General features: G+C 38.1%; 1 protein-coding gene across 3 annotated transcripts; it reads right to left on the bottom strand.

The window, feature by feature from the left end:
• Positions 1-204: 204 nt before the first annotated feature.
• LOC131796330 (A.superbus venom factor 1) lies at positions 205-26941 on the bottom strand. 3 transcript variants are annotated; one of them, XM_066165674.1, is made up of 42 exons: positions 26774-26941; positions 24805-24974; positions 24252-24277; positions 23636-23849; positions 22995-23050; positions 22830-22847; positions 22248-22299; positions 21964-22043; positions 21809-21851; positions 21186-21270; positions 20578-20677; positions 19647-19883; positions 18984-19193; positions 18709-18813; positions 18297-18359; positions 17609-17800; positions 16568-16723; positions 16060-16134; positions 15325-15379; positions 14918-14968; positions 14365-14505; positions 13075-13213; positions 12046-12274; positions 11070-11321; positions 10906-10957; positions 10406-10474; positions 9937-10096; positions 9301-9413; positions 9109-9187; positions 8502-8664; positions 8088-8162; positions 7848-8016; positions 7164-7330; positions 6309-6467; positions 5751-5816; positions 5040-5326; positions 4736-4823; positions 4009-4083; positions 3355-3460; positions 2904-2993; positions 2133-2210; positions 205-1160 (listed from the first exon to the last, which is right to left on the bottom strand). In XM_066165674.1, the coding sequence occupies exons 1-42, from the start codon at positions 26827-26829 to the stop codon at positions 832-834; spliced, it is 5130 nt and encodes a 1709-aa protein (XP_066021771.1). In that variant the 5' UTR covers positions 26830-26941; the 3' UTR covers positions 205-831. The 3 variants fall into 3 exon arrangements, with proteins under 3 accessions (XP_066021771.1, XP_058969893.2, XP_066021772.1); XM_059113910.2 differs by having other exon boundaries at positions 9301-9492; positions 10001-10096; XM_066165675.1 differs by having other exon boundaries at positions 9937-10000.
• Between the last annotated feature and the right edge of the window lie 305 nt (positions 26942-27246).

The following is a 27246-nucleotide window of genomic DNA, read 5'->3' as shown; positions in this document are numbered from 1 at the left end:
ATATATTCCTGTGTCTTTATAGTGAGGAGAAAGATCGTTTTCATTGTCACCTTGCTTTTCATTTACTGCTGCATTTTTACCTTAAAATCTTCTGATTCATCACGATCCCGTTGCCTTCGCCGTGTCCTACTCTGCGTAGCGGTCTTTATTCTGGAAACTTAGACAATTGAGACTCACGCGCTCCCAAAAGTCTGAAGGCAGATGTTAGACTTAACAAATCTTTAATAAAACGCATTATAAAGACTAATTTCTGCTCACGAAGGAATTATAGAGGCTTTAGTTGTGTGTTTTTTTTATCATTATAATTTTTTTGTGGGAAAAAATAGAAGCCAATAGCTTTGACAAATTGACAAAATTTATAATTTATAGTAACTGGCTTTGACACGTAAGCACGTTTTCTTTCGCGACTCTGACCTCGTGAAAGCATAGTACCAACTGACCGATTTTTTGCATAACCACAATTGACAAGCCCATTTCGTTGTTTTTGGGCTTCATTTACGCTTCGTTTTACTTGTTTAACTAATATGAAAATCCTATGAAATTATTGAGTACCTCAAGTCAATGGATTATCTTTTAGAGCTCTTGCGAGATCAGTTCCCTCGCAAAACAAAAATGTAACAACTAAACGACTAAAACAAGCATATTTAAGTCTAATATTTGTATTGTTTTGTTTTATTATATGAAAAAATGTAATTTAACTTAAAGGATATCTTATTAGCTAACTATAATTTGCCCTTTTTCATTTTCTCTCTTCTTTTCTAACATTTGAAAAATGAACATTGAAAAAGTTTGTATAAAAAACAGTACAAAACAAAAACGATAAACTAAGTTCTACAATGTACACCTAGGATCTAATCCTATTCTTGCACGAAGATCATCCAACATATTCTTGTTTTTTCGTCTCTTCTCCCAAGGAATTACAAAAGATTTCGAGTCAAAAAGGAAGAATGGTCCATCTTCGTTTCCCATGATCATATAGTTTTTTCTCTCGACCAGCTTAGGACATGCGCATCCTGCTCTTTTCTTGAACTCAATGAAGTCTCCTTGAACGAAGTTTGTTTTAGTTTTCTTGATTACCTGGTCTATCCTCATTTCATACGTGATCCAAGACTGCTTTCTCGTGTCCACCTCATCCAACAGGATCACTTCGCCAATAAAAGCTGTAGAAATAATAATACATTTACAACAACGTAAATTAGTGATGGTTATAGAAATGAGTGGAGTCCACCGATTCGGTCTGTAACCATACAAGTGATAACAACATCGAACGACCGTGCAGCGGGAGTCCGATTTGTTTATCACGAGTATGATTACGGACCGAATTGGACGACACAAAGTCTTTTTACCAATCAATCATAAAAATTACAATTTCCGAGAAACAGGAATAGCCAAGTTATGAAAGAAAGGGAAAATTTGCATTAAAAGACTGACAATTGGTTGATTTAAACTGCAACTTTTAATGTGATTGGTTGATTTTAACCCCAACTTTGAATATGATTGGCTTATTGAACTGTCCGACAACAAACTGTCCGATAATAAACTCTCCGATAACAACTTGACAGGTGAGTTAGTGGAAAATAGTTCTTTAAACCAATCACAATCGAGGAAGTTATGATTTTTGTGACGGATTAAGCTAGAATAACTTAGTAAAAGTGTAATGTGTAATCGTAATCTCTTATAAAGAAGAAGCGCATTACGACATGTTCAAAAGATTTCTGACTTGGGAACACGGAGTTTACTAATGTATAGGAAACACTGCAAGAAGGAAACACATACAAATATTTATTTTATATAACTTTTTATTATTATTTTTTGAAACAGCTGGTTACCCTTTGACTGCTAAGATTAATTAGTAGCTAATTTCTCCTGACAATATCATCCATGAATCAAACATTAAAGTCACGAGAGCAAAGAAAATGATCACCAACTAAGGAAGCTCTTGATAGTTAAATCAATTCTCCTTGTCAGCACCTTAGGAAATGTATAGCGAACAGTATGGAGAATATGCATACTGATGTTAGGGTGCTACAGTTGTATTATTGACGTTTTATATTGTTACTTCTGGGCATGCTCACATCATTCTTCACCTTTTTTTAAGACAGAAAATTGCGTTATCATAACAAGTATCTCACCAAAGTCAAATTCGAGGCACGCTTTTTTCTTTAGCTCCTCAACTTTGAATTCACGCTGGACACAAGACAAGCAGTCATCTGAAGAAGAATAACAGCAAAAAACGCTCTCAATCTTTTTGTTCTGTTTTAATAAATGCGCAAACGCAAAATATATAATTTCGCCGCTATTTTCAAAGAAAAAGCAAACAAAGAATCCCTAAAGTGACCCTCTCTCTCAGTACTAATGAAATGGTGACATGGTACAATTGATACGATGCAGCCATAAATCAAAATGCGCTAAGGCGACAGTGGAGGTGACACGAAGTCTTCTCTGGCAAAAAAGAAGCATTATTGAAAAACCAAGCCGCCAAGTTGGTGACATCAGAAAACAAAGACCAGAACACAAGACTAAGTGAGGTTTCGGGTGCAGAATGTCTTTGTCCTGAATCTTATTCGAAATAATCTCCCAAAAACCGACACAATGACCCTTATTCAAGTTTCCAATAAAAGCCAGTGTAATTAGAAACCAAAAGTTACATCTTCTTCTTCAAGTCCTCTATCACGATTCGCAAGAAAACTTTGGCTTTGAGGTGGAAAGGTTGCTTCTGCAGCTTGTGAGTTACAGTTCAAAATACATGAGCAAAGAGATTAACCCCCGCTACCAGGGATACTATTAGGGTATACAGCAGAGGGATGTTATAAGTAGTTTAGGTAAGTACTCCTCTTAAAGTTTGATAAATGTAAAAACATAATACATTATGCCATAGCAATGATTGTGCCGGTTGACGATACCTTGAGAGCATTTACAATAACCATCTTGACAAATGCCTCCCAGCAATGCGCTTCTCGTCGAGGGTGAATATAATTCTGTACAGGATTCATCTATTACAAGACACAAACCAATGCAATGAAAAATTATAAATGAACTTGACAGACATTTTCTTACTGACCAAATGCAAAGTTACCAGCGGTATTTTTCGTGAGCGAGAATAGCTGTTTTAGTATAATTAACTTTGTGATTGTCCAAGCGACGGTATTTTCATTCAATAAATTTTTTTGTTTCTTGAAAGCATCAAAAGTGCGCGAAGATAACGTTATTGATCATGTTATTAGTAATCAGCATCATATTTGTCTCGCCTCAGTTGACTCTAGCGAGATATAGCGCATTCAGATCGTGCGAATTTCAAAACTCGCTTGAGTTATTGTGGAAAATACTGACTACATCCTTTATCTTTTTATTCACCTGGTTTGTAATAATCATAGACTTTGACAGGAACTGGTTGGACTGTTCCCACATCAAACTCTCTTTTCACAGTAAATGTGGCACAAAATTCATCGATACTAGAAATCTATGAAAAACGCAAACGAGGATAAACATTCTTTTATATAAGTTACTAAAATTAAATACCACAAATTAAAGAGCTTTCCGTCAGTTTACCAACCCATTTCACACTCTTGTTTTCTTTGATTACAATGAACTGAAGGGAAACCAAGGATTTCAAAATAAACGAAACTCGAGTTTAGAGTATGCAGCTAAAATAATTCATGATTGAAGAAAATTTTTTTTCCTAAAAAATATGATTTCCTTCAAAAAACTGATAGACGGTAATAAAAATGTACTTTTAAGAACACGGTATAAAAATTATTAAAAAGAAGAGTGTAATGCGACAAGAATCAAGGGTTTGGTGAGAGTCCCTCCCAAGCTATAAACGAGCACTACCTATATCAAAATATTTCAATAAATGAATTTTGATCTGTTGCACAACTTAACGACCCATTAACTTTTTTGAAAAACGTCACAGCGAGCAGACTTAAGAGTTGCTTTTCAAGACCTCGCTGACTTACAAAATATTTGGTGACAGGTCAACATAGCAAAGGAATGAGTTACTTCAAATACCTCGCTGACATATAATATTACAGATCTGTCAGAAAATTCAAAGCGTTCCGCGGTTGGCCGGACGTTTTTCATAAGCTGCAAAACACGAGAAATAAGATTTAGGTCTACAGTAAAGGTGCTTATCTCGATATCTGTAGCTTAAGGCGGCTAAGGGTATAGTTCTACCTGCTGGCTGAGATGCTGGTGTACCACCTGTAACGCCACAGCATTTGATATTGGACCTTTTAATCCTAAGTGCAGCGTGCAAGGCGTAAGGCTGCTGGTCCTCCCGCAACGTAAACATAAATTAGTAAGTTTGCCAAAGGACTCAGCAATCGAACGTCTGCGCATGTGCAAACCTTGTAATAGCTTGGTGGCGTGTTCTCAGGCAATTAGAACCAAATCGTCTCATAAGGGCAACTACACAAACCACTAAGTCATGTGATAGCTTTTATAATACAGCTTGAAAGAAAAATGGGTAGCTCAACTTAAAAATATTTGAGTTCGAAAGTCGAGACCTTTCCTATTCCCAACTTTTATTTCCTTGACGGAGTTCTGTACAAGTTTCAATTTCTTCGAATATTTTGCATGACAGCAGTTGTTTCTTACACTTTCTTTTAAAATTTTGCGCGGGAAATAGCGCGCGGCCGGCCAAAATTGATCCCCTCGCGCATGCCTGAAATTTGAACGCTGAGCAAGACAAAGGAACTGAAGTTCCGCAAACAAAGAGAAATTTTTTTCGATTTACCTCGACAAGTGAATCTTTATCTGGAGTAAAACCAGAGAAAATACCAATATCCATTATCGTCATTCCAGATTTACCGGCCTTCAGATATCTATGATGACATCAGTTAGTAAGTGAATGAAGTACAACAAAATTCAATCTGTGGACTACGCACATACATGTTAAATAGGAAAGGGCCGGTGTACAGTAATCAGCGGGATTATCAAATAGGTTGCTCCCGCGCAAAGCGATAAAGGATGTGTCTAACGGAGATGAACCTCTTGTCAGAGTTTTGACAACGAAGTGTAAATAAAAGCACACAACCTACTTTGCACAGACCCTGAGGTGCAATGTATCTGGCGGTTTGGCCTCTGTTTTTGGTTTTTTATGATGTTTTTTATTCTTCTTCCTCTTTTTGCACGCTTTCTTCCTCTTATTTCCTCTGCATTTCTTGGCTTTTCTTTCTCTTATATCGTCATCTCTTCTCTGCCTTGAGCGTCCAGCAATTGGCACGCCCTTATCACTGTCCTCTCTAAATTCCTCTCTTACTTCAATCTTCAGAGCAAACGAGCAAGTTTCGTTTTTAGGCGACGGAACGTTGTGGCGCACTTCAATCTGCAAGGAAATCTAAATTAGCTTGGTTTAAAATGGCAAGCTTCTGTGTAGGGCAGATAAACCATGATTTTACAACTTTATGGTATTGCCTTAAGTTATTATCTCAGTTAAGCGAAGTTTTTTAACGCAGCGTCCAGCATAACCTTGGACTGCGTTGGTTTTTCTTTACCTCGCTCAGTGATTGTTCTACTGAAAACTTCCACCCCTTCTCAGCCTCTAGATAAAAAACTGAAACCAATCACGACTCAATCACCCTTTCTCGCGCCTGAGCCGTTTGCACGTATTTATTATGAATTCAATATGACATTTGCTCCTCATAATCTTCTATTTCGTGATTACCTTGGTTTGATTTTTGATCCTATGTCGAAATACGCTCTAACAAATGTTTGATTGGTAGGAGTATGAAAAGTATTTCTCATTTCACCTGAAGTTGACCCACTCCAGTTCCTAACGAGTCGATGAACACTTCTCCACCTAGTAAATGAGTGACCTGTTGAAAGCAAACTTGATGTCAATCAATTTTACGCGAATGTACATCCAGCCGTGAAAAAGACTTAGCGGCAAAAGCTTTCTCTAAAGTACTAGTTTTAGTTTAGAAACTGAACAAAGGGGTAAATTTGTAAAGAAACTGCGGCGCTGCGTCGGTGCTGGCTATTTCAAGATAATTTAGCTTTATCAACTGATGTGACGATGTAAATTGACCACCGTAAAGTGTTTCTAAAGCTGACATTTCCAGCGTAAGCCCCTCGAGCTGTCACATGTACCTATCCTCAATGGGTTGCTAACGTTGTTGCGTTCTGCGTTGCACTTATTGAAATCCCAAAGTCGCTTTAGCAGGAGTACAAGTTACATACTGAGGAGGTTTTAAAAAACTGTTACATTTTCAAGATCAAACAATCCTGTGAACTTTGAGAAATCGTGACGAAAGACAAAGTACTAAACTGCATTTCAATTCAGTCTGCGTAATTGAGCTCAAACTCACCTCCTCCTGTCTGAGTATCAGGGCGTTGTCTGGATCAATATGATAGTTTCTTTTCCAGCTGGCATGCTTCTCAGAGGATATAGACACTCGCAAATCAAGGCTTGCCCCTGCAGTTTTTTCGCTGTACTGTGATAACGCTTGCAGAGCAACACAAGTGTCCTTAAAAATGGTACCAGGATATATAATCAATAATTATTAAGTATTAAAGGAGTGATGTGCATTTCCTTTCTACACTCCTCGAGTGTGGTAATTCATTAATATAAAAATTCACACGAGAAAGAAGAATGCTTAAAAAGAAATTATTTCAAAAGGAAAGACTCCGTTTAACTCAGGTGTCTTCGCAATTTTTGTATTCTTTCGCATAATATTGTATATACCACATGAGTGAAAGCGCTCTTAGCGCGCTGATTGGCTAGTTCATTAGTGAATATCAAATATTATATGCGATGAGACAAAATCGCGCGTCAAGAATTTAATTTTCGACCATTATGAGTATATGGAAAGAAATAAACTTTTTTAGGTAACTGTGTGGTATATACGAAAACAATTATTAACCTTAATGTCGGCGGAAGTGGTGGATAATTAGCGAGCCACTTCCACTTCGGTGAATAATTGTTAAATATTGTACCATGTCGTTCCATTAAGATCGTAACCTACAGTTATAAATCTTTATAGGCATGTTCTCAGGATCAATCCTTTTAGTCAAAAACTTCAAGAATACTGTCCGCGAAACGATGGAAAAGTCTTTGAAGCATTAATAAACTAAAACTCGTGAATCCGGTTGTGAATAAAAAAAATTCATTAACACTCGATGACAAAAATAACGAATAAGTGGCAAGGGTTTCTAAAACAAACCTGTGTTGATGCAAAGCCTCCCTGAGGATCTCTTTGACTGGTAAGCCATGTGACAATGGGTCCCGCCAACTTCAGTCTTCCAACGGCCATCTGAGCCAGCAGTGCATAAGCGGTTGTTTCCACGTTTAAAGCTTGGTTTCCTGCGTCCCAATAACGAGTTGATTCGTCTGAAATTGAACAATTCCAGTCAGTAAAAACGATTTTGGAACCCGACGGTTGCTGATCAGTGGGCACAAATTATCGTAATTCGCCGCTGGCCTCAGCATTTTTTATCCGTGTTGTTAGATGAAAGCCACGACACGCAAAGCCATGCAAACTTGAAGAAAAAATAATGGTGGGAAACATCTAGCAACGTATAGGTATGTCTACTCTTTCCTGTTAATAAAAACGTGGTAATATAATCCTTAATTAAAGCCCATTTCGACCAAAGTTCTAAAAGCAAAACTAAAGTGGTTTTAACGAGCAATCAGAACAGACGCAATTGTTACAAGCAAACTTCCCGAAGAGCCGTAAAACGCAAGCGATGAAATCGCGCCTAGCTTTGGTATTGTATCTGATAGGTAAGAAAAATAGTGCGAGTTTTCTGAACCAATCAAAAAGCTTGGTGATGCACAGCCAATGCAATTCTGATTAACTATCTATCCTCAATCATAATTTGCTCCATAAAGCTAAAGTTATTTGTACCTTTGTCGTAGGTCTGCATCCGCAGTAATTTTGCGTTTGCTTTGGAGCTCTTCCTGCTGCCAGCTAAAGCCAAAGCGTATGTGGTAAGCGCCAAAGTGTTAACTTTACTTATGCTATCCAACTCTGATTCCATGAAAGCCACAGCATTCTGAATCCTGTGACTCTTATTCTAGGAAGAAGAAATAATTTAAATAAATAATAATCACGGAAATGTAATCAGGAAACGAAATTTTTTTTTACCTTCCCATGACATGAACACTCGAGGAGGGACACTGAAACAAAAGCAGTCATTGCCACATCGCCATGAGTACCACCCTAAACAATGAGAATTGAATTATGATGATGAGAAAATAACTTACAAAAATGAATTTAAAATTAAATTTGGCAGTTACTTACCGACCTTAATTTTAAAGAAATGCTTACACCCGAAAAAGGAGACTATTTTAGTGGCTACACATAACGCGTCCAAAGCCATCGTATGAAACATAAAAAGCACGCCGTTTCATTGTATCATGTTTAAACAGTTTGGAACCAATATAGCTGCTCTTGAGTGCAAAAGGATCAGTAAAATATGTGGCATATCCGAGCAACAAGAACCATATAGTCTTAGATATTTAGGACAAAGGCTATCATAAAAGTTTACAGAAAACCCACCATCATGGATTTGTGAATGATATCCTTAACCTCAGGGAAAGCTCCATCTTGCCGCTGGTTTTCCAGAAGCCAACTAACTGAATCACAGATAAGAGCTTGGTCGATTTCGACACCATCGAACTTTTGTGCCGCACAGAGAACCCTCGCCACAAAAGCGGTCAACCTGTTAAGCGAAGGCATAAGATTATTGGCTTGTCTTATTCACTCGTACATTTTCTGTTTCTTTTCTATCAGTATGTTGGTCTGTCTGTTTGCCAATCTACTCGGTTGGCCTGTTTGTCTGCCTCAGTGTCTGTCCGTCTATCTATCGACCGGAACGTTTGCCTACCTGCCTGTTTGTCTATCTGTTTGTCCGTCCATCTATCTGCCGGAACGTTTGCCTGCCTGCCTGTTTATCTATCTGTCTGCCGAAACGTTTGCCTACCTGCCTGTTTGTCTGTCTACCTGCCTGTCTGTCTGTCTTTCCTCCTTGTCTGGTTGTCTTTCTTTCCATCCTTCTACCTGTTTGCCTACCTACAAGTCCGTCTGCCTTTCTGTCGGCCCTGTCTGTTCATCAAAGTGCTTTCCTATAGACGGGTTTTGCTCTCCTGAGTATTTCACAACTTACCAAGTGCTACCAGGACGATGCTCTCCAAATGCACTGAAAGACCTGTCCTTCCTTCGGTAATTAAGAGCCCTTTGGTATCCTGGAAAATATTATTTTAGAAGAAAAAATTATTTCATGCAGTTTATTTTTGAGATAAGTCTTTCACTAATTATATTGGAAAATGCGTCGACTCTGTCCACCCCAGTTACTCACCTGATTGTATCATCCTGTAAGCCTTCGATTCTATGTCAGCGGTAACCTGTCTAGTTTCTAACAGATACTGCATTACATAAACATTGGGCGCCAGGAATATCATAGTCTGTTCTCCGCAACCCATGGGCATGTGGAGAAGGCTTTCCAAGCCACCGGTTATTAAAGTTGTCACCACCGGACCAATAAGGTTTCCTTGAAAAGAAGACAAAGGATTTTTTTTTAGTGCGGTGTAAAGCCAATGTACAATTGAAAACGTTTGCATGTGGACTCTGTAGGTACGACGCCCAGATGCAACCAAACATAGCTTTAAAAATTGAGAATGCAGAGCACCATGTCAGGCATTTCCAAATAACAATACCGATAATCAATAGAGTATGCTCTACTTTCTAACCTTTGCTACACTAATGAAATGGTACCTGACTGTAAATCTAAAGTTACAGCCACAAAAAATTCTTACTTTGGATATTGTCTGGGAACAGCACAACCAACAAGTTTCTTTTTCTAAATGCCATTACAGGTTGGAATGACATAGACTTCAGATTAACAATATAGCCTCTGCCAACTGTTATCATGCCTATTGATATCACTGATACTAGAATACTAATTGAATGAGCTGGAATTAGGAGTAGAAATGATGCGCGAGGCCTACATGACGCTAAAATACAGTAACTTGTTGAACCATCGTCGTGTATCTTAGCACCTGTGAGTGACAAAACAGCTTTTAGGGATCCTGGAATTGCCCGGGAAGGAACTTTGAGAAACACACTGTCTACCTGCATGCCGTTGTTGACAACTCCTGGAAAATTTGAAAACAAATAGTTGATGTAACTGTTGTAAATAATATTTCAGGCTAAATATGATCAGCTTTGATATGGTTAAGTCAACTTGAGTGGAAGAGCGCAAAGAAATCCACAAACAGTTAAAGCAGCACTGAGCATAGATTGAGGATACATCAAGGACTCTTACATTTGCTGCTCAAGACATTTAAAATAAGCAATGTTCCCTTGTGATATAAAGCTTAAATAGTCCATTACATATAAATGAAAGTTTAGTGTAAATAGAATGAAACATTGGTACCTCATCGGAGTTCTATAACTTTACTTACGATCATGTTTTATCCCTGTTGAAGGAGCAGAAGTATTGACTTTGCCTGGTGCTTCGTCGCGCAACACTCCTGTAAAAAACGCATAGGTAGTCAGGTAAACTTGTCGCCTTAAATAAAGGTACATTGAATTAACGGAATCGGGACAAACCATCTGATTTGTACCCATTCTGACCCTTTCATGTTCATCAACCGTATCAACTACCTCTCTAAACTAGTTTAACGATGCGTATTTCCAGTTATCAGGCCTTAACAGGTTTGCTAGAAGATAAGACGATTCTGTATGGAGCACTTGTTATTATCACTCGCTATTGTTCTCTCGTTACCGATACACACATCGCGCATGGAACAATTAATGCCGATATTTTTTCACCCTGTCAATCCGTTTGTCCGTTTTTGTGTTATTATTTCGTATATCGTATAGTCAGTATACCGTCATCAGGTCAGCATAATAACTGCATGCACTTTCTTCGTTGAATTTCATAAATCCTCACAATGAATACCTTGCGGATCAAGAAGAAATGAGTGAGTACTACGTCGTTCAACTCCTTCTGGCTGCGAAGAAATAAGTAAAAAGAATAACTTGGCAACATGTCTCCAACATCCTGCACAACCCTGTCATCCATAGGCAATCATCAAACGTAGAATAGACCTCTAATGGCCTTACCACTACAAGAATGCTGCGAACCACCGTGTCGAAGGCTGTCGGGCCTATTATTTCACCCAAAAATAGTCCATCATCAAGAATTTCTGCTATAGCGATCACTTTGATGGACACTTTTCCAAGTTTGATGGGTATTATTGGAAATGTAACAGATCCTGCATCGTTTTCCTTTACATTCAGGTTTAGTACCGCTGACTTTTGGCCTGTGGGAGCATTGGTACAGAACGCCTTGCTTTCTTCTAGCTTTACTTTAACCTATAAGATAATAAGGTCGACACATGGAATAAACTCGCCATCTCACCTTAAAAAGTTCTCTATTCATTCTTTCTTTCGCTTTAAAAGAAGTCTTTATCCTCTAATGTTCAATTCGCATGAGTAATGAAAGATTCCCGTTTCTGTTTTGAAATTTTTTTGATTTTTTGATTTGATTTTCTCCAATTTCGTATACCTTAACCATCCTTAACTTCTTTATCCATCCATACTTCCGTTCGTCCCTATGTCTAAATCTCTGTCTAAGCCCTTGTATCAGCGCCCTCCTCGAGTCGCGAGGCGCGCTTTTCATAGTGTAAGCGTATAATTCCCTTAGAGGCTGTTTCAGCTTAAAAAATAACATTTCCTCCATTGCTAGCTCCTATTATTCGTAAAACCGTAAAAGCAAATTAAAACTGAAACGCAGCACAAGTCCAGGTGTTTTGTTCATAATTACAATTTCCTTTCATATATTTTGGTCCCAAGCTCAAGAAGAACTTTTTAACCTCAAGGAACTAAAAAATCACATGAATATTTTACAAGAGGATTTGAAAAGAGAATCTTCACGAAGTCGAACAGTTATCGAACCCAGAGGCATTATGCTATCATCAGAAAAAGGGAACTTACCTCCCGATTCAACAATTATGTAAAATGTTAATTTTTTAGGAAGGAGGCACGTTAGTTCTCTTAATTTAGTTGAGAGGTCATTGGCAAGCTAACACATTCTCACCCTAAATTCTATGTCCCCGTAGTTAAAGACTGTAGCAATCACAGAGATCTGCTCTCCTCGCTGAACAGAATATGGAAGACGAAGGGAAACGAAGAAATTCTTAAAAGCTTGGATGTTCAATGGACGAGCAACTCCTAACCCTGTCTGGTTTGAAATTCCAACAGCTTGAACAACCCAGGTGGTGATGGTATCTGGTAGGTTTGTATCAAGATGAAATTTCCCGTCAGGGCTATGAGAAAAGAGAATGGTTATTCTGGCAAGTTCAACGAAGAAGAAGCAAGGAAAATACTTTAAAAAAAAGGAAAATCAACGTTATGTTTCCCTGACGAACGCAGGGTGCTATTACATATTTATCTGATCATGGAAACTGATCATCCGGGTGAAGGTTGTCCTGGATAAGAGAGTTGTCGGTAGCAGAGACTGATAAATCAATAATAAATCAATAACCCCACCAGAAGTCATGCTCAAGGTAAAATGACTCAGAGAATGAATTAAACCATCTTCACTTCAATTCTGACATTCGCTTTGTTCACTTTCACTTCGCGTTAATCCCAGGAAATATAGTCACTAAATTTTTCTCATAAGTTCTACTAAGCAAACGGATGTCTTTGATTCCAGCTTAAATTGAAATAGAAACAAACCTTGAAACATTTTTACCATAGAATATTTATACCATATTTCCTCGAATAAGCTCCCCCCCCCCCAATAAGCGCCCACCCCCAAGCCATGATGTAAAACAAGCGCCCCCTCTCCTAGAAAAAGTGCCCCCTCCTCCCTCACTATCTTAAATAGTGGGGATACAAGGGAAACCTTTTAATTTTAATTTCCACTTTATTTACAACTTTTTAAACCTCAACGACAGTGGAATCAGTGCATCAGTACTGGTGAATGATAAAGCCCCCCTCCCCCTTAATCAAGCGCCCTTCCTCCATAAGCGCCCCACCTTTCAGTGCACGGGTGCTTATTCAATCTACGTTATATATTAGCATTATAAGTCAAGATATGTTATCAAGAAATGAATTCACGTACCCAACAACATCGTCCATAAATATCCAAGTTTCAGGAAAATATTGTCTTATTTGCCCCTGACTGATTTCTTCATCTTCAAATTCATCGTCAGACTGTCTAAATGATCTTGCACGAACTTTTACTTCAGTCTTTCTAGGGTCTGGTAAACAAATCGACAAAGTAAAGAAGTGAATGTGGAAGCGACCTTCGCATTGAAGAACAATACTGAAGCAGTAGTAAAAATAAGGCTGGAAAAAAATTCAGGCCTGTTCGGGATTTGAACCCGTGACCTCTGCAGTGCTCTACCAAATGAGCTGACTTGCCAACTAGGAGCTGATCATTATGTTGGTTCGTAATAGACCCGTGAAGTGGTGAATCAATGACTATAAATATATGAAAATCATGTATGTGAAATGCGGATGAAGAAATGAATACACATGCGATCTTCACAGTAATGAACACTGCTTGTGGTTATTCATTGTCGTTAATACACTTAGAAGTTTCATTGTATGTGTTATGATGTTATCACTTCAAATGTGATCGAGACGTTATGGCTTATACTGCTAATATCTTTCTAGGCAATTACATCGTTTGACTGTGGGCCGCCTCCAAAAGCATAATGCACCAGTGTGATTGGCTAGTAATTCAACAGCTGTAGTAAAGTTCATTGATCGTGTTCCTCTTTTCAACGCATGCCGGGAAAAAGAGGCGTTTGAAAAGAGATCTCAGCAACTTGAACAAGGACAATAGAGCAGATATCCGATAAGCAAGGACGAAAAAAAAGAACAGGAGAACTGTAGGACAGCGCACTGCTGAAGGGAAAATATCTTCCAAATGCGTCAATTACAGCTGATAAATACTGACCAATCATAGTAGGGCATCATGCTTTGTGGGATGACGCGTACTCAGTTGACTCAATATGCAATCGAAACCTCGTGGTCCACACAAGAAGTGTTAAGTCGCCAGACGAGAATGAATACTTCAATAATAATTATTAACTAACAGTGGCAGAAGTTCAAATAATCTGGGTTTTTACTCAACTTTGATGCGTTGGAGATTGCATCGGATACGTCTGAACACAGCGTTAGATTAGGACTAAAGTTGTTTATCGTAAGTGAGAACTGTCTAGGTATACACGACAATAAAAAGTATGAAAGAATGCTGGTACTTCTTAAGCCAAACTACTTCGATTAGCGTGTGCAATGAAGCACATGACCGAAAAACTGGGCATTTCTGATCAATGGCGGTATTTATCCTTTTGAGGATTAAAAAGCGTCCTTACTGAACGAATGCTTATGTAAACAATTTTACCTTTTTCCCCAGTAAAATTAAAGCAGCACTGGAGAAATTCTTCTCTGCAATCTTTGCTAGCACTAGCAAAAAAATACTTGGCTCGTAGCATACAGGTCGCTCTTGTGGGTATTTGACCTCTTTTACAACACTGAGTCAGATCTAAAGAAAAAAAGACATTGCAACATTGACGGCTTCGTGCGCTATCACTCACATCCCAACCTTAACATTATCACCCTTTCTTCAAGCTCTTCTAGGGCGTAATGACGTCAATAGCCCTAAAACCTAGCAAGTCTTTTCATGTCTGTCATTCGCAGTTTTTAAACCGCGAAAAACCTGTTAGAAACAAGTTATTCAAGTGTAGCAATAAATATTCCTGGGGTGCATAAATGTCTGTCTATCAAGAACAGTCAGAAAAAAAAAAGAAAGGCGGGTCTCCGATCTGTGATACTTATGTCTACCAACGTATTTACGAAGCTCGTTAAGCGCGTTTCAATTGATTGTCGTTATAAGGAAAAACCGAAGAGGTCATCCAGGCTAAGAAGAATATCAAACTTCTTTAAAACTTCTTTACCGGTGGTTGACCGCCTTTCCCGTTTGCTTTTTGGTTGAGGACAGGAAAATTCTAAAAAGGAAATGAAAACGAACTATGATTAGTATCATTATTATTACCTTTATATCTTTATCACCATCCTAATTATGATTATTATTTCAATTAACATTGTCGTCAATGAGTTAAAGGGATTTCTCCCTTTTCTCTCAGCCAAGGGGAAATGACTTGTGAACTGATATGGAATAGAAGTTGAGAAGATGTGCAAAGGTGCAAGCGTACATTTAATATATCAAAAAATTTCAGTCTTTATTGCTTCTAATGCATCATTAAAAGCGGTTCTTTATGGTTGAATGCATATCATCAAGTTATTTTGGGAAATTAAAAGGTCACGTATTACATGTCTACATACGGAAAGGTTCTTGGCATACCAGAACGTCCTCTGCTTGCAATGTTTGTGTTTGTGATTACAACAGTTCCACTTTTCTATAATTAAAGATTTTTTGAGCCATTAAAATATTAGAATGCATTGAACAACGTACATAATCCTTTATGGTGAGATTGTGTTCACCAATGAAATTTTTTTGCAACCTCCAAAGTGCTTAACATTCTACGAGATCCAAGTTATATAAATGTCGTCTTTGCGTTCGAGGCAAAGTGGTTTTGAGAGAAATTACTTTGTCCGGATAATTTGTTACTGGGTTTTACTAAAGTAGTTGCAAAAATCTTTAATCGGAGTCATTCACAGAAGAGAAAATTCAATGGGTCCCCTTTCTGCTCTACGGGGGCTTTTCAGTAATAATGTGTACAACGCAAAGAGTCCAGGCGCAATCGCAAAAGCAGTCAATGGTTTGCACCTGCTCTCAAAAGAGGGTTTCAGTGGGGTGATGGCTTTTACAGCTAACGTTTAAAATTTTGGCTATTTTATGGCTAACGGTTGATATCTTTCCATTGTTGTCACCAAAATTTTTTTAACGGTGAACTTTTTTTTAACAACTATCTGTTAGAATTTGTCAAGTTTAACGCCTGACAGCTAAATTTTTTGGCCGTATTACGGCTAGCGGCTAACCCCGTTGTGAATCTCCTCAAAGTGTTCAACAAATATTTAATTATGAAATCCTGCGTAAGAGAAATGTTCAAAATTATTCATAAATTGTTCTACTTACATAGAATACATCCTGGCTATCGCTACCAGATCCTACGCCACATCCCAGGTCGAGGGACTCCATGGTATTTAACACCTAAAAGTGCATGAAACGTCGAGAGTCTGCAGGCATCTCAACCATACAAAACTTGCTCTTCCTACTCCACTCTAAGCCCTCTCTAAGACAGAGTCATAAAATATATAATAAAGCTCTTAAGCTTTACGGCCCGCTCCCGAACATCACCTGGGCATACATGTTCAGTTTTATTTCACTTAGACGAAAATTTTTCTGCTCCAACATCACCCCTTCTAAGCCTCCACAGCAAAATAGCTTACAAAACTGCATGAGCGTGGAACAACAAACAATGGATTAACGCATTTCAGTTCGTTATTTGTTTGTTTGCGTTCATTTTTGCTGTAGTTATTCTGGTAACAACTTTTGATCATTCACTATTTATTAGTCTCTTGCAACCGTTTATGATCGTGGACCCATTACAAACAACAAAATTGTTTTACTGCTTCTTCCCTACCCTTTTCTTGTTAAGCTTTTCTCGGTTTCTCAGGATGTAGACACTTTTGTCGACAGCTAAAAGTGCGACTCTCGTCCCAGGAGTCGCCGATAACTGGATCTTGTAAGGAACACCTGGATCAATTTGTTTACCTAGTGATTCATCGTGGAACTCAACCTGCGGAAAGAGGCTCACAATATCAGTGGCTAAATACAAGAGCAAGTAAACGCAATATTATAAATTAATTCTGAGAACAATATTTTTTTCGAACTATAAAGGGCGCAGCTCAAGGGGGTAATTACATGCGATAAACTGGTGAATTATTGTCCAAGAGAGGATAAAGTGAACTCATTTTATTCTCTCTTTTTATGCTTAACCTAGTATTACCCTGAAAGGCAGTGAGACGCTACTTTGCCCCCTTCCCCTCCGCGGCCTACACTCCTGGTGTGGTTTACATAAACGGCTTCTCTGATCTGAAGTGACAGCGTTATTCGATTGCTAAATATAGGCTGTCATTGAATAAAAGGGGTAAGTTTCTAAAGAAACTATGGTGTTGCATCGGTGGGAGAGTATAACAGGGTAATTTGGTATTATCAAATGAGTTGATAACAAATTGGCCACCGCAAAGAGTTTCAAAGCTGACGTTTCGAGCGCTAGCTCTTCTTCTTTGCTCTGACGAAGGGCTAACGCTCAAAACGTCAGCTTTTGAACTCTTTACGGTGGCCAATTTATGTTATCAACCCGGCTGTCATTAAATGTTTGTATCGCTAGACGCACCAAATCTATGTCAGTGATGAAACTTGCATGATTTCTAGTGTACTCAGAGGTCTCGCCTGATTAGAAGAGTAACCAAAGCGTCCATGTAGCAGAGTCCAGTATCATAAAACATCTTGGCTATAAAGACTCGGCACTTCTTATCTCTATGCTATTGGAGGTGTAAAGCATCCTAAGTCATAAAGTTCATGTAAAATATGTCCCATGCACGCTTGTCCCCCTTATTTTGTCACAAAGGTATCTTTTTAGGAAATGGTTTTTGACCCCTCTCATAAAAATATGATCTACCTTATTTGGTAGTCCATCGTCAATTTCAAGCAATACACTGTCTGTAACAACTTCACCGTTCTCTCCGATGAAGAAGACCACTAGACGTGATGATGGAGACATTTCTGGAAGAATCTTAAACCGGAAGCTGGATATCACCCCTACCCTTTGGACTTTAACCCATTGGCGAAGTATCCTACCGCGCGTAATTACCTGATGAAAAAAAGAATCGTTTGAAATGAGAAAGGGGTGGGAGAGTTACATGAAAATCAAACTGCAACACATTAAGTTGACGTGAAACAGGTGCAATTTTAGCATACTGCGACGCCTCTTTGTACAACTTATCAACGAAAATATTTATGTCCTCGTTATGGAATTATTTCCAAATGTAATTGAAAGTGTATAAGGACGAATGATCCCTTCTTTCAACTAACTTTATCTATCTTTCTTTCTTCTCACCCCTTAATGACGTTTTTCGCGTTTGGTGCTGATATCAACTGGAGGTAAAATGCAGTAACCAATAATATGGGCCTATTGCCACAATTATTCTGTTGCTCACTTGTAGAGTTCTCCACTTCTAGTGTTATAAGTTCATGTCATCTTTAAGGGCTCAGATCTTTGTTGATTGCATGCTTGTGATGAACTGACTATTAATATCTGATCCATCTAGCTTATGCAGAAGAGTTCCGTAAAGAAACAATGCGCTTACCATGAAAGTAATCTTGGAGGCGTTCTTGTTAACAAACACATCGCAATTAAAATACTGCTTTTCCTAGGGTGGAAAAATGGCATATTGCAGTGGAAATCAAATTGTAAGTACAATCTTGGAATACGTGAGAGTGCTCCAGCAAATCACAAAAAAGGTTCCTTATTCGTTACAACGATTCAAAGATAAAGAAAACAGATAAAAATACAAACAGCAATTGAACTCTCATATTTAAAGGAAACTCTGTTTCTAACGTAACAGTTGTTAAAGAACTTTTATGGTTTTTGTAATAGCGATAGAGAGCCTGGATCATGAGATAAATGGGCGTGCATCAAAATGCTCATTGAATGAACAAGATCGGACAACTATTAGGGTCCAGGAAAGACATAAAACGCAAATACAAAGGAAAACTTACCCTGATTGCTCTGACATACAAAAATGTTCTTGAAGGGGACTTGTAGGCATGAACATCAAACTCAACAAAAGTATTATGATCCAAACCGTCTTTCTCTGTCCCCACCTGTATTAAAAGATACCAAGTGATGCGCTTACGTTTACAACTGTAACAAACTCAGTGTGCATAATAGTTGATATCTCTTCCAATACCGGATTATTACATTCGTTTGCTAAGTAGTCAAGCCAAAATAAAATTGAAGTATAAAACCTTGCATGCTTTTATTAAATACTCACCCGAATGTTCATTTTTCCGACATTTCCTGGTACGTCGATGACGAAATTAGCTCTTCCCTGATTGTCAGATGTGTCTTCAAAATTCACGTTATCTTTCTTACTCGCCGTCTTCCCTATGTTGATTTTTCTCCCAGAATGTGTAGTTCCGGTTACCGAAATGGACATTGGAATTCCACGAGCCGGCGTTTTATCCGGGTATTTCAGATCGACCTGTCAATGTCGACAGGAAATCGAGGTTATGTTTTTAAAATGAAACGAAATTTTTTGTGCTCGTTTAGATTTAGCTTATGTAGTGCCTTGGATGTATAGCAGATATCGCCTAAGCTTATTCTTAAATATCAACAAAGCATAGAACCGTAAGAGATGTTCAACGCGATATTCTATCAGGTGTTACAATATTACATGGGATGATGAAAACTGAATTTTTATTTGCTCAGACTACGGTTGCTCTGCTTTGGCGTGTTCCTTTAGCAAGCCGGATAAAAAAGTGAAAACTATAGTTTCATGTTTAAATAATCTTTGAAACATACTTTTTGGCTCAAAGAACATGTGTTTTAGTCCATGACGGAGTAACAGCATTGAGACTTATCAAGTTCAAGGTTTGGTACATCATAAAATTCAATTTTTGTAATATTTTGAAGAACTGTAAGAGCCTTTCCCTACCTTGACTAGGAAAGGAAGCGCAGGTTTGAAGAACTCAGTGGTCGCTTTGTGATCAATCCTGAAGGGAGACTTGACGAAGTAAATTCCATTGTCTATCGCACTTTCTTTCTTTCCAGAAGTTTTCTCGATGACCTCGGCCTCGATCTGGAGTCGCCGACCATCCGGGAACCACGGAAGACCAGGAGTGGTCTTAATGTCGTCAGTAGTGACAATGAAGTCAGCTTTACCATCCTGTAACTGTAATAATTTTTTTTCATCTGAGTAATCTTGGTTGAGATTTCTGGTGTGGCTTTGGATAATTTTTCTGGTTAGTGAACATGGTCAGTAACACTCAGGATTTCCATGGATTTCCATGGTCGACTGAAAGACTTAGACTAAGATAAGAAACTGAACCCCCCCCCCCCCCCCCATTCTCCTTTCCTTTTTCCCAAGGAAGTATATTTTAGCATATGTTTAGTTAATTTGATTAGTGGGATAATGGGAAAAGTTTATTCATAAGCTGAGGTTGTGGAAGCATTTTTTTATCCTTCAAACCCTGACATTAGTAGTCATATTTTCCAGACTTTTCTCTTTTTATTTCTGTGGTACTGACAAAAATAATTTGTTTTACAATCAGCTTCTAAAATTGACGGTCATTTCCTCTATTCTCGTGACCTTTACACTTGAATCAAGGGTGATACTAAGGGGGGAAAAATTAGAGGTCAGTCATTCGAAGGGCTGATAGGGTTAAGTCCTATTCAATCAGAATGGTACTGAGCCCTCTTGAAAGAAATGGGTACACTAACACATACATGTATAAATTAAAGCATAAACACATAAATAGGATAATAGATAGATGAGTAGATATATAAATAAAGAGAAAAACAACTGTCGAGGTTATAAATAAATGTCAAAGTTATTTTATGTAGCTGCGACGTTCCACTCCAGTTACCTGATCTGGTATTTCCTTCACCAAAACGTCTTTAAAACGTCCCCCTACCATGGAAAACTTGACAAGTACTCTTCCATCAACTGGCTTTCCGTATGTGTATCTGAAAAAGACAAGAATATGTGTTAAAATACCTTTGCACCACACAAAAGTGAAAGTAAGAGTAATTTTGGCAAAAGGAAGCTGAGGCAGTATTCCTGACACAATAGAACACGATGGCATTTTTTAGGAAGGTTACCTGGAAAAGTTAGGGCTTTTTATTCAATCAAGTTCCTACTACTTCCCAACTTACTGCAAAGATAATGCAATGAAGTGAGCGACAAGTCAGTCGAAAAGTGCTATCCTTACCTTCTGGCTGATTAAGTAGTAATCTCGGGGAATCCTTAACACCCCTGGACGCTTTTTAACTCAGCTTGAGTCACCGTGATAGTTTAACCTTCGGCAGTCAAATGGTTGTTTCTGATCCTTCGGTAAAGTTCAGTATTTGCAGATTTGCTTATATAATAGCACACCACTTATGTTTCTCTTGCTACTCTCCGATACTATCTATTATTAGGATTAAACTTGAGTGCAGAGACTTCAAACAAAGAGAAAAAAATTGAATAACATACTTGGCTCTAATGGAAACGCCAATGACTTTCACATTAGGAAGTACATATTTTGGTCCTGATATCTCGACAGAGAACTTTGGGAGAACTAAATTGAAACAAAGACGAAAGTACTCATAAGATTACTTCACAGGATGTCAGATTTCTTGTATTTTTGGGGTGTCCTATATAGCTGTGCAATGCAGTTCGAAGTAATGGGATAAAAAGTTCTCCCACGTGTTCATAATGTTTTTTGCACCATGCAGCTTTTTGCATTGCCCAAAAAGTGTTTCTCGGTACCTGAGTGTCGCTAAAATAGCATTGCAAGTGAAAGAGGTTTTTTCTGCGACACCCAGCTGGCGAACGAGAAGTGCAATAGAACGATTTTCAATTGACTGTCATAAGTCATCGATATTGCTTCGGTTTTCATTTTCTTCGCTACGTGATTAGTCCAGAAAACTCGCGCCATTTTCACAACCAATCAGATAAAAAAAACTTGAATAAATCATGCGTTCTTATTGGCTCTTGGTATTGATCTGATTGGTCGTTGTGATTACTTTGGTTTTGGCTCTAAGACATTCGATCGAAATACGCTCTAAACGATTGGGAATTATTAGATTTCCTCCCATATGTAAGTTCTCACTTACCGTATTCTTTTACTTCAAACTTTATTGAGGCATTTTGAGTGTTCTGTGAAACGAAATTGCTTATATCAGCACCATAGAGAACAAGCATCAACCTTCATACTTTTAAGGGAAACAGACAAAAAAGAAATTAACAATAAACTTTTAGTTGCATTCACCTCATGTCCATGAAGTGCTAATACAGTCCACTGACCAGTTAACGCAAACTCACTAAGACCAAAAATCTTGATAATAAAACCTGAAAGAGAAAAACCTTAGAGATAAAACATGACGAAACAAAATCAACATGTTTGATTACTTCCATGTTTCTGCTTCTGAAAGCTTTCCTTTATTTCTTAAGTGAGAGTTTTTTGATAGGAAAATTAAACAAAACTGATACAGCATCTTCGTTTTCAAGCATATGCAGTCGAAAGGTACCATAAATTTTCCAAAGACTTCCTACCAGTTTCTGTACTCAGATCCTTCCATCGTTGAACCACAACACCTTGAGGGTTCTAAAATGGAAATGGATTCTTTACATGAGTGATTTTTACGCATTCTTCAAATAACGACGATGTAAGTAAAACAAAATGACTCATCACTACCTCAACTCATCACTGACGACTGGTTATGAAGATAGGTAAACCTTTGGCAATAAATATATGAAAATCATATATGAGAACTGCGGATTAAGAAATGAATATGAAAGCAAGCTTCGCAGTAATTCTTAATCCGCAGTTCACAGGTATGATTTTCATCGATTCATCACTTCAATACTGAATTTATTACGAGCCTATATAATAACCAGCTCCCAGTTGGCTCGTTAGCTCAGGTGGCAGAGTACTGCACCAGTATCGCAAAGGTCATGAGTTAAATTCCCGTACGGGCCTGAATTTTTTCGACATTGTTTTCATTACTGCCTAAATATTGCTTTACAACTTTGGGACTGTTTTCTCTTTTCATAATTGAGGCGGGCGAAATCAGTTGATCGGTTCCTTTAAATTTTTAACTGCTGTATGTCTTTAAATACTCTCATTTGTCTTACCTTAACAATAACTGTCACCTATAGAGGACGATAAAAAGAAAGAAAGTGAATGGCATGTTCAAAACTCAGTGGTTTGTACAAACAGAAGTCTGTGATCGATGTATTTTATGATATGAAGTGACTTTCCGATCATCTTCATCCAAGTGAATAAATTAAACTACTCACCTTTTTCTCCTTTTTGGGTTTAAGATCGAATCCCAGGCATATGATCCGTATTTTAACTGAAAAAATAAACAATCCTTTAGTTAGAGTCATAACTTTCCAAGAGACTCTTCCATAGTTCAGGCGTTTGAAACTCTGGAACTTCCTTACCCGGTATTCAATCAGTCCAGCATACTGAAATGTTGCATGGCTTGGATACATACGCCGAACTTTTCATGAGCTGAGATTTTTTTTATTCTTTCTCCCTAAATCGAAATTGGAATTGGGTTCACCCCTTGCACGTGGAAAACAATACCTAGAAAGGCGTAATCAAGAAAGGGAGGGAGGGCATGGGAGTTTGTGGCACCTCTAGTTCCGAAACTAGCAATTTATAAAAAGAAAACATTCTGATATCTGACGAGTTCTTAAATCCCAAGAAGACTTTTGTTCGGAACTCCCTTGGCGGAAAATCTTGCGCACACATAAAGGAATGAAAGAAATTGAGACAAATAGATGCATCTTCCAGAGGTCTTATAAGGACTAGGGCCTAACTTTAAATGCAGTTCCGGGAGATTCATAGCTGTTTAGTACTTCAGGCTAAATATACGATAGGAAAATTCACCCAGTTGGCAACTGGGCGAATGAAAAAATGATATCAGTCTCACCTTTAGCATACTCCAAACTGCTACTTTGTTGTGGAGTGTAAATTGGCTTGTCGGTCTGTAGAAGAACAATGCCATCTAGAAAACTAACGAGCACCTTTGCTTCCTTGTTCGTGGTTACGTCGCTATCGTTAGATTTTGCAACAAGGGAGACATAGCGATGAGTGGCTAAATCTTTGTCATCAGTAACATCCACTGGAAAATCTTTTGGATCCAACTGGGTGAAATGAATATTAAACCACAAGTGAGAGAAAAGTTATTGCAACTCGAACGTTCTTGCTTCCGAGCAAATAAGAAAGACAACTAAATGATGATAACGAATTTTTTTCATTTGTCTAAAGCATGTGGAGAGCGTGAATTGAACAAATCAAACAGGTTTTCAATCGCATCTTCAGATTGCCTTACGGTTAAATCATAAAGAAATAATTATCTTTCAGTTATGTTGAACCCTGAACTTGAACTCCATAATCCTTCAAAATACGAGCAGACGTCATGGTCTCAATGATAGATACGCACATGAAAACCCCTCTGTAACAGTGGTTTAAGGAGTGTCACAATGTACGTCATTGCCAGATCAGTAAGAACAAATTTACATTACATCAAGTGTGTATCTTGTTACCTTGAGTTTCAAAACACCAGGTACCTCTGTGGAATAAAAAAAACGACTCAAATTGATTACCTAAAAGTGGAAATAAATTGAAGAAAAAATAACAGTAGCTCAGATTGCGCATGCTAGATCATACATTTTATTAGCTACAGATATAGTTTACCAACTTCTTAACTGTCATCCCTTGTTAATACTGATAATGCTCTCCTGTTTCAAAAACCTCAGTTCACATGAGAGTGTGTTTGAATGAGGGAAACAACCGTGAAAGTTTCTCAATTATATTTCCTGAACGTTTGCTACTTAAATGCAAATATTAACCTCTAATATATTATTCAATTCATACTACGAATATGGAATCGATCCTCGCAGTTATTAACACTACTGAACTAGTTGTTGAAATAAGGCCTGAAAAAAATTCAGGCCCGTACGAGATTTGAACCCATGACCCCTGCGATACCGGTGCAACTACTAGCTCAGTAGTGTTCATAACTGCGAGGATCGATTCTATATTCGTTTTTTCAACCGCAGTGAACACTTATGATTGTCATATTTTTATACTATTTACCACTAATGAAAACTCCACTTGCGACTGCCAAGTTTCTTTTTTTATCAGGAAAATCCTGAGCAATCATTGTCACACTGACAGGCCTATCGCTGCCGTAAATGATAACTGATACTGTCTCCTCCACACCGAGATGAAAGATATTTGGAGCCGTAATGAACAGTCGGGCGTTACTATGAGGTCAAGGAATAAGAGAAAAACAAAAAGATAAGTCAATCAGTCAAGCTTCAATGCCATTATACTCAGTATGGGAGAATGTCGTAAGAATCTGTACCATGAATATGGTGTTTCAGAGAATCACCTCTCCGCTTTGAGTCGACTATTGTCATGCACCGTTGGGTACAAAGTGAGCACCTCAGCCGAGCAAAGAAAGTTGGTTGGTCTGTTATTCAATAAGTCAGTCAGTCAGTCAGTTAGTCAGTCAGTCAGTAAGTCAGTCAATCAGTCAGTCAGTCAGTAAGTCAGTCAATCAGTCAATCAGTCAATCAGTCAGTCAGTCAGTCAGTCAGTAAGTCAGTCGATCAGTCATTCATTCATTCAGTTAGTCTGCTAGTCAGTCAATCAATCAAGCAATAAGTCAGTCAGTCAGTCAGTCAGTCAATTAATCAATCAATTGACCAATTAGTCATTCAGGTACTCAGCCAGTCAGCGATGCAAGCCAAGTTGTCAGTCAGTTAGATAGTCAACAAATCATTTCATCAGGCAATCAACAAGTTAGTTCAGTCAGTCAGTCATGCGGTCAGCTAATAAGTGAGTCAATAGTGCAGCCTGCTTTTTATTCAGTCGGTTGGTCAGTCTGTCAGTCAGTGAGTTAGTCAGTTAATACGTCAGTCAGTTAATACGTCAGTTAGCTAATTAGTCCGACGGTCAGTCGAAACATTGGTCAGTTCGTCAGTGAGTGAGTCAATTAGGCCGTCAGTCAATCAGTCCGCCAAAACTTAATCAGTCACAGTCATTTAATCGGTCAGTCAATATATCAATCACTCAAATGGTTAACCGCTACCTATTTGAGTGACTGATATATTGACCAGAGATTAATTCGTTTAACAAACTAATCAATCACGGGTCCATGGATCACTTCATCTACAGGAACTAGTAAAACTCTCAAGACATCAATCACATGTTGGACCTTTAACGTTACTCTAAAATTTCCATGGCATTTCTTTATAAGAAGTTACAGGTCGAAACCTGTTTTGAAAAAAAATTGCAATTGCTATACTTTAACCGCTAAAGTATTTTTTAATCAGTATATTTGTACACAAAAATAGCGATGCTAATCCTACCTACTTCCGATTTGCATCAGCTGATGATGCCTCAAAGATTCCTCATCCATTAATAATTTTATTTTGCGCGGAAGCTCAACCCCACCAGGGCGCAATTAATCAAGTTTCCTTTGTTAAAAGGGCACAGGAATTCAGAGTGCGAGTGCTAACGCGAAAGAGTAGAATTTTGAGTGACCTAGTGCTATGGTATTTTTCGAAACGAAAATTATATCAGTTCACTTTCCACTTGTTAAAGGAAGAAAGAGCCTTAACAGTAAAGAAGGTCGATTGCAAGACAAATCGCTTACTATCGGCGTGAGGAGAATTGATATCGGAGACCTAAGTTTATAAAGGACTTCCGCCATAGCTTCAGCACAGATTTTTCACCAGAACAATGGGACGTGCTGGGACCCAGTCGTCACAGCTGTACAGGAAGTCATGCACATGTAACGAACTAAGGTCTCAATTTCATATTTCAGTAACACAACGGCGTATCCAACGCGACTTGAGAGTTTTCAACCCATCCTATAGCTTGGAAATCAATTGACTTTTCAGATCTGGTTTCTCTTTCTTTACGATTCTAATTCAGTTGAATCGAAGATGCACAATTCTATCGTTATAAGGAAGATAAGTGAATCAATGATATCTATCAAGGAACTCTGAAAACGATGACAACATGAGCTCTTAAAGTCAGTAAGTCAGCAGCTTACCTGTTTGCCAAAGCAACTGTTCCTCCGAAAAAGATCACTGACAAAATTGTAATCATTTTGTGCGCTCAAAATCCCATTTAAACGAGATATGTTTCAATATTCAACGGAATTCACAAGAGAGAGAAATTAGACTCCTCAGCACGTACTCTGAAATGGAACTGCTGGAAGTCGGACAAATAAATTCAAGGTTACGAGCTTGACCGTAACGTGATATTCCTAAAAAGCGTTACCGACGGTGCTATTTATGGCCGATACCAAGATTCTATTTAGGCTAACGTTACATTTGAGGAAATCGTGAATACTTTGGTATTGGTATTGATTCTAGTTAGAATAGACCCTGACGATGTTTCACAAATATGTTTTGGTTTGAAATTATTAGCATCTCACTGTTCTTGGACAGTTTAAAAAAGAAAATTAATGTAAATTTAGTCTAAACGCTATATCAAAGTCATTAGACCCAAGATTGATAGAAA

Source organism: Pocillopora verrucosa, chromosome 4 (assembly GCF_036669915.1).
Source record: "Pocillopora verrucosa isolate sample1 chromosome 4, ASM3666991v2, whole genome shotgun sequence".
NCBI lineage: Eukaryota > Metazoa > Cnidaria > Anthozoa > Scleractinia > Pocilloporidae > Pocillopora > Pocillopora verrucosa.
This window is presented reverse-complemented; position numbering and strand designations above follow the sequence as displayed.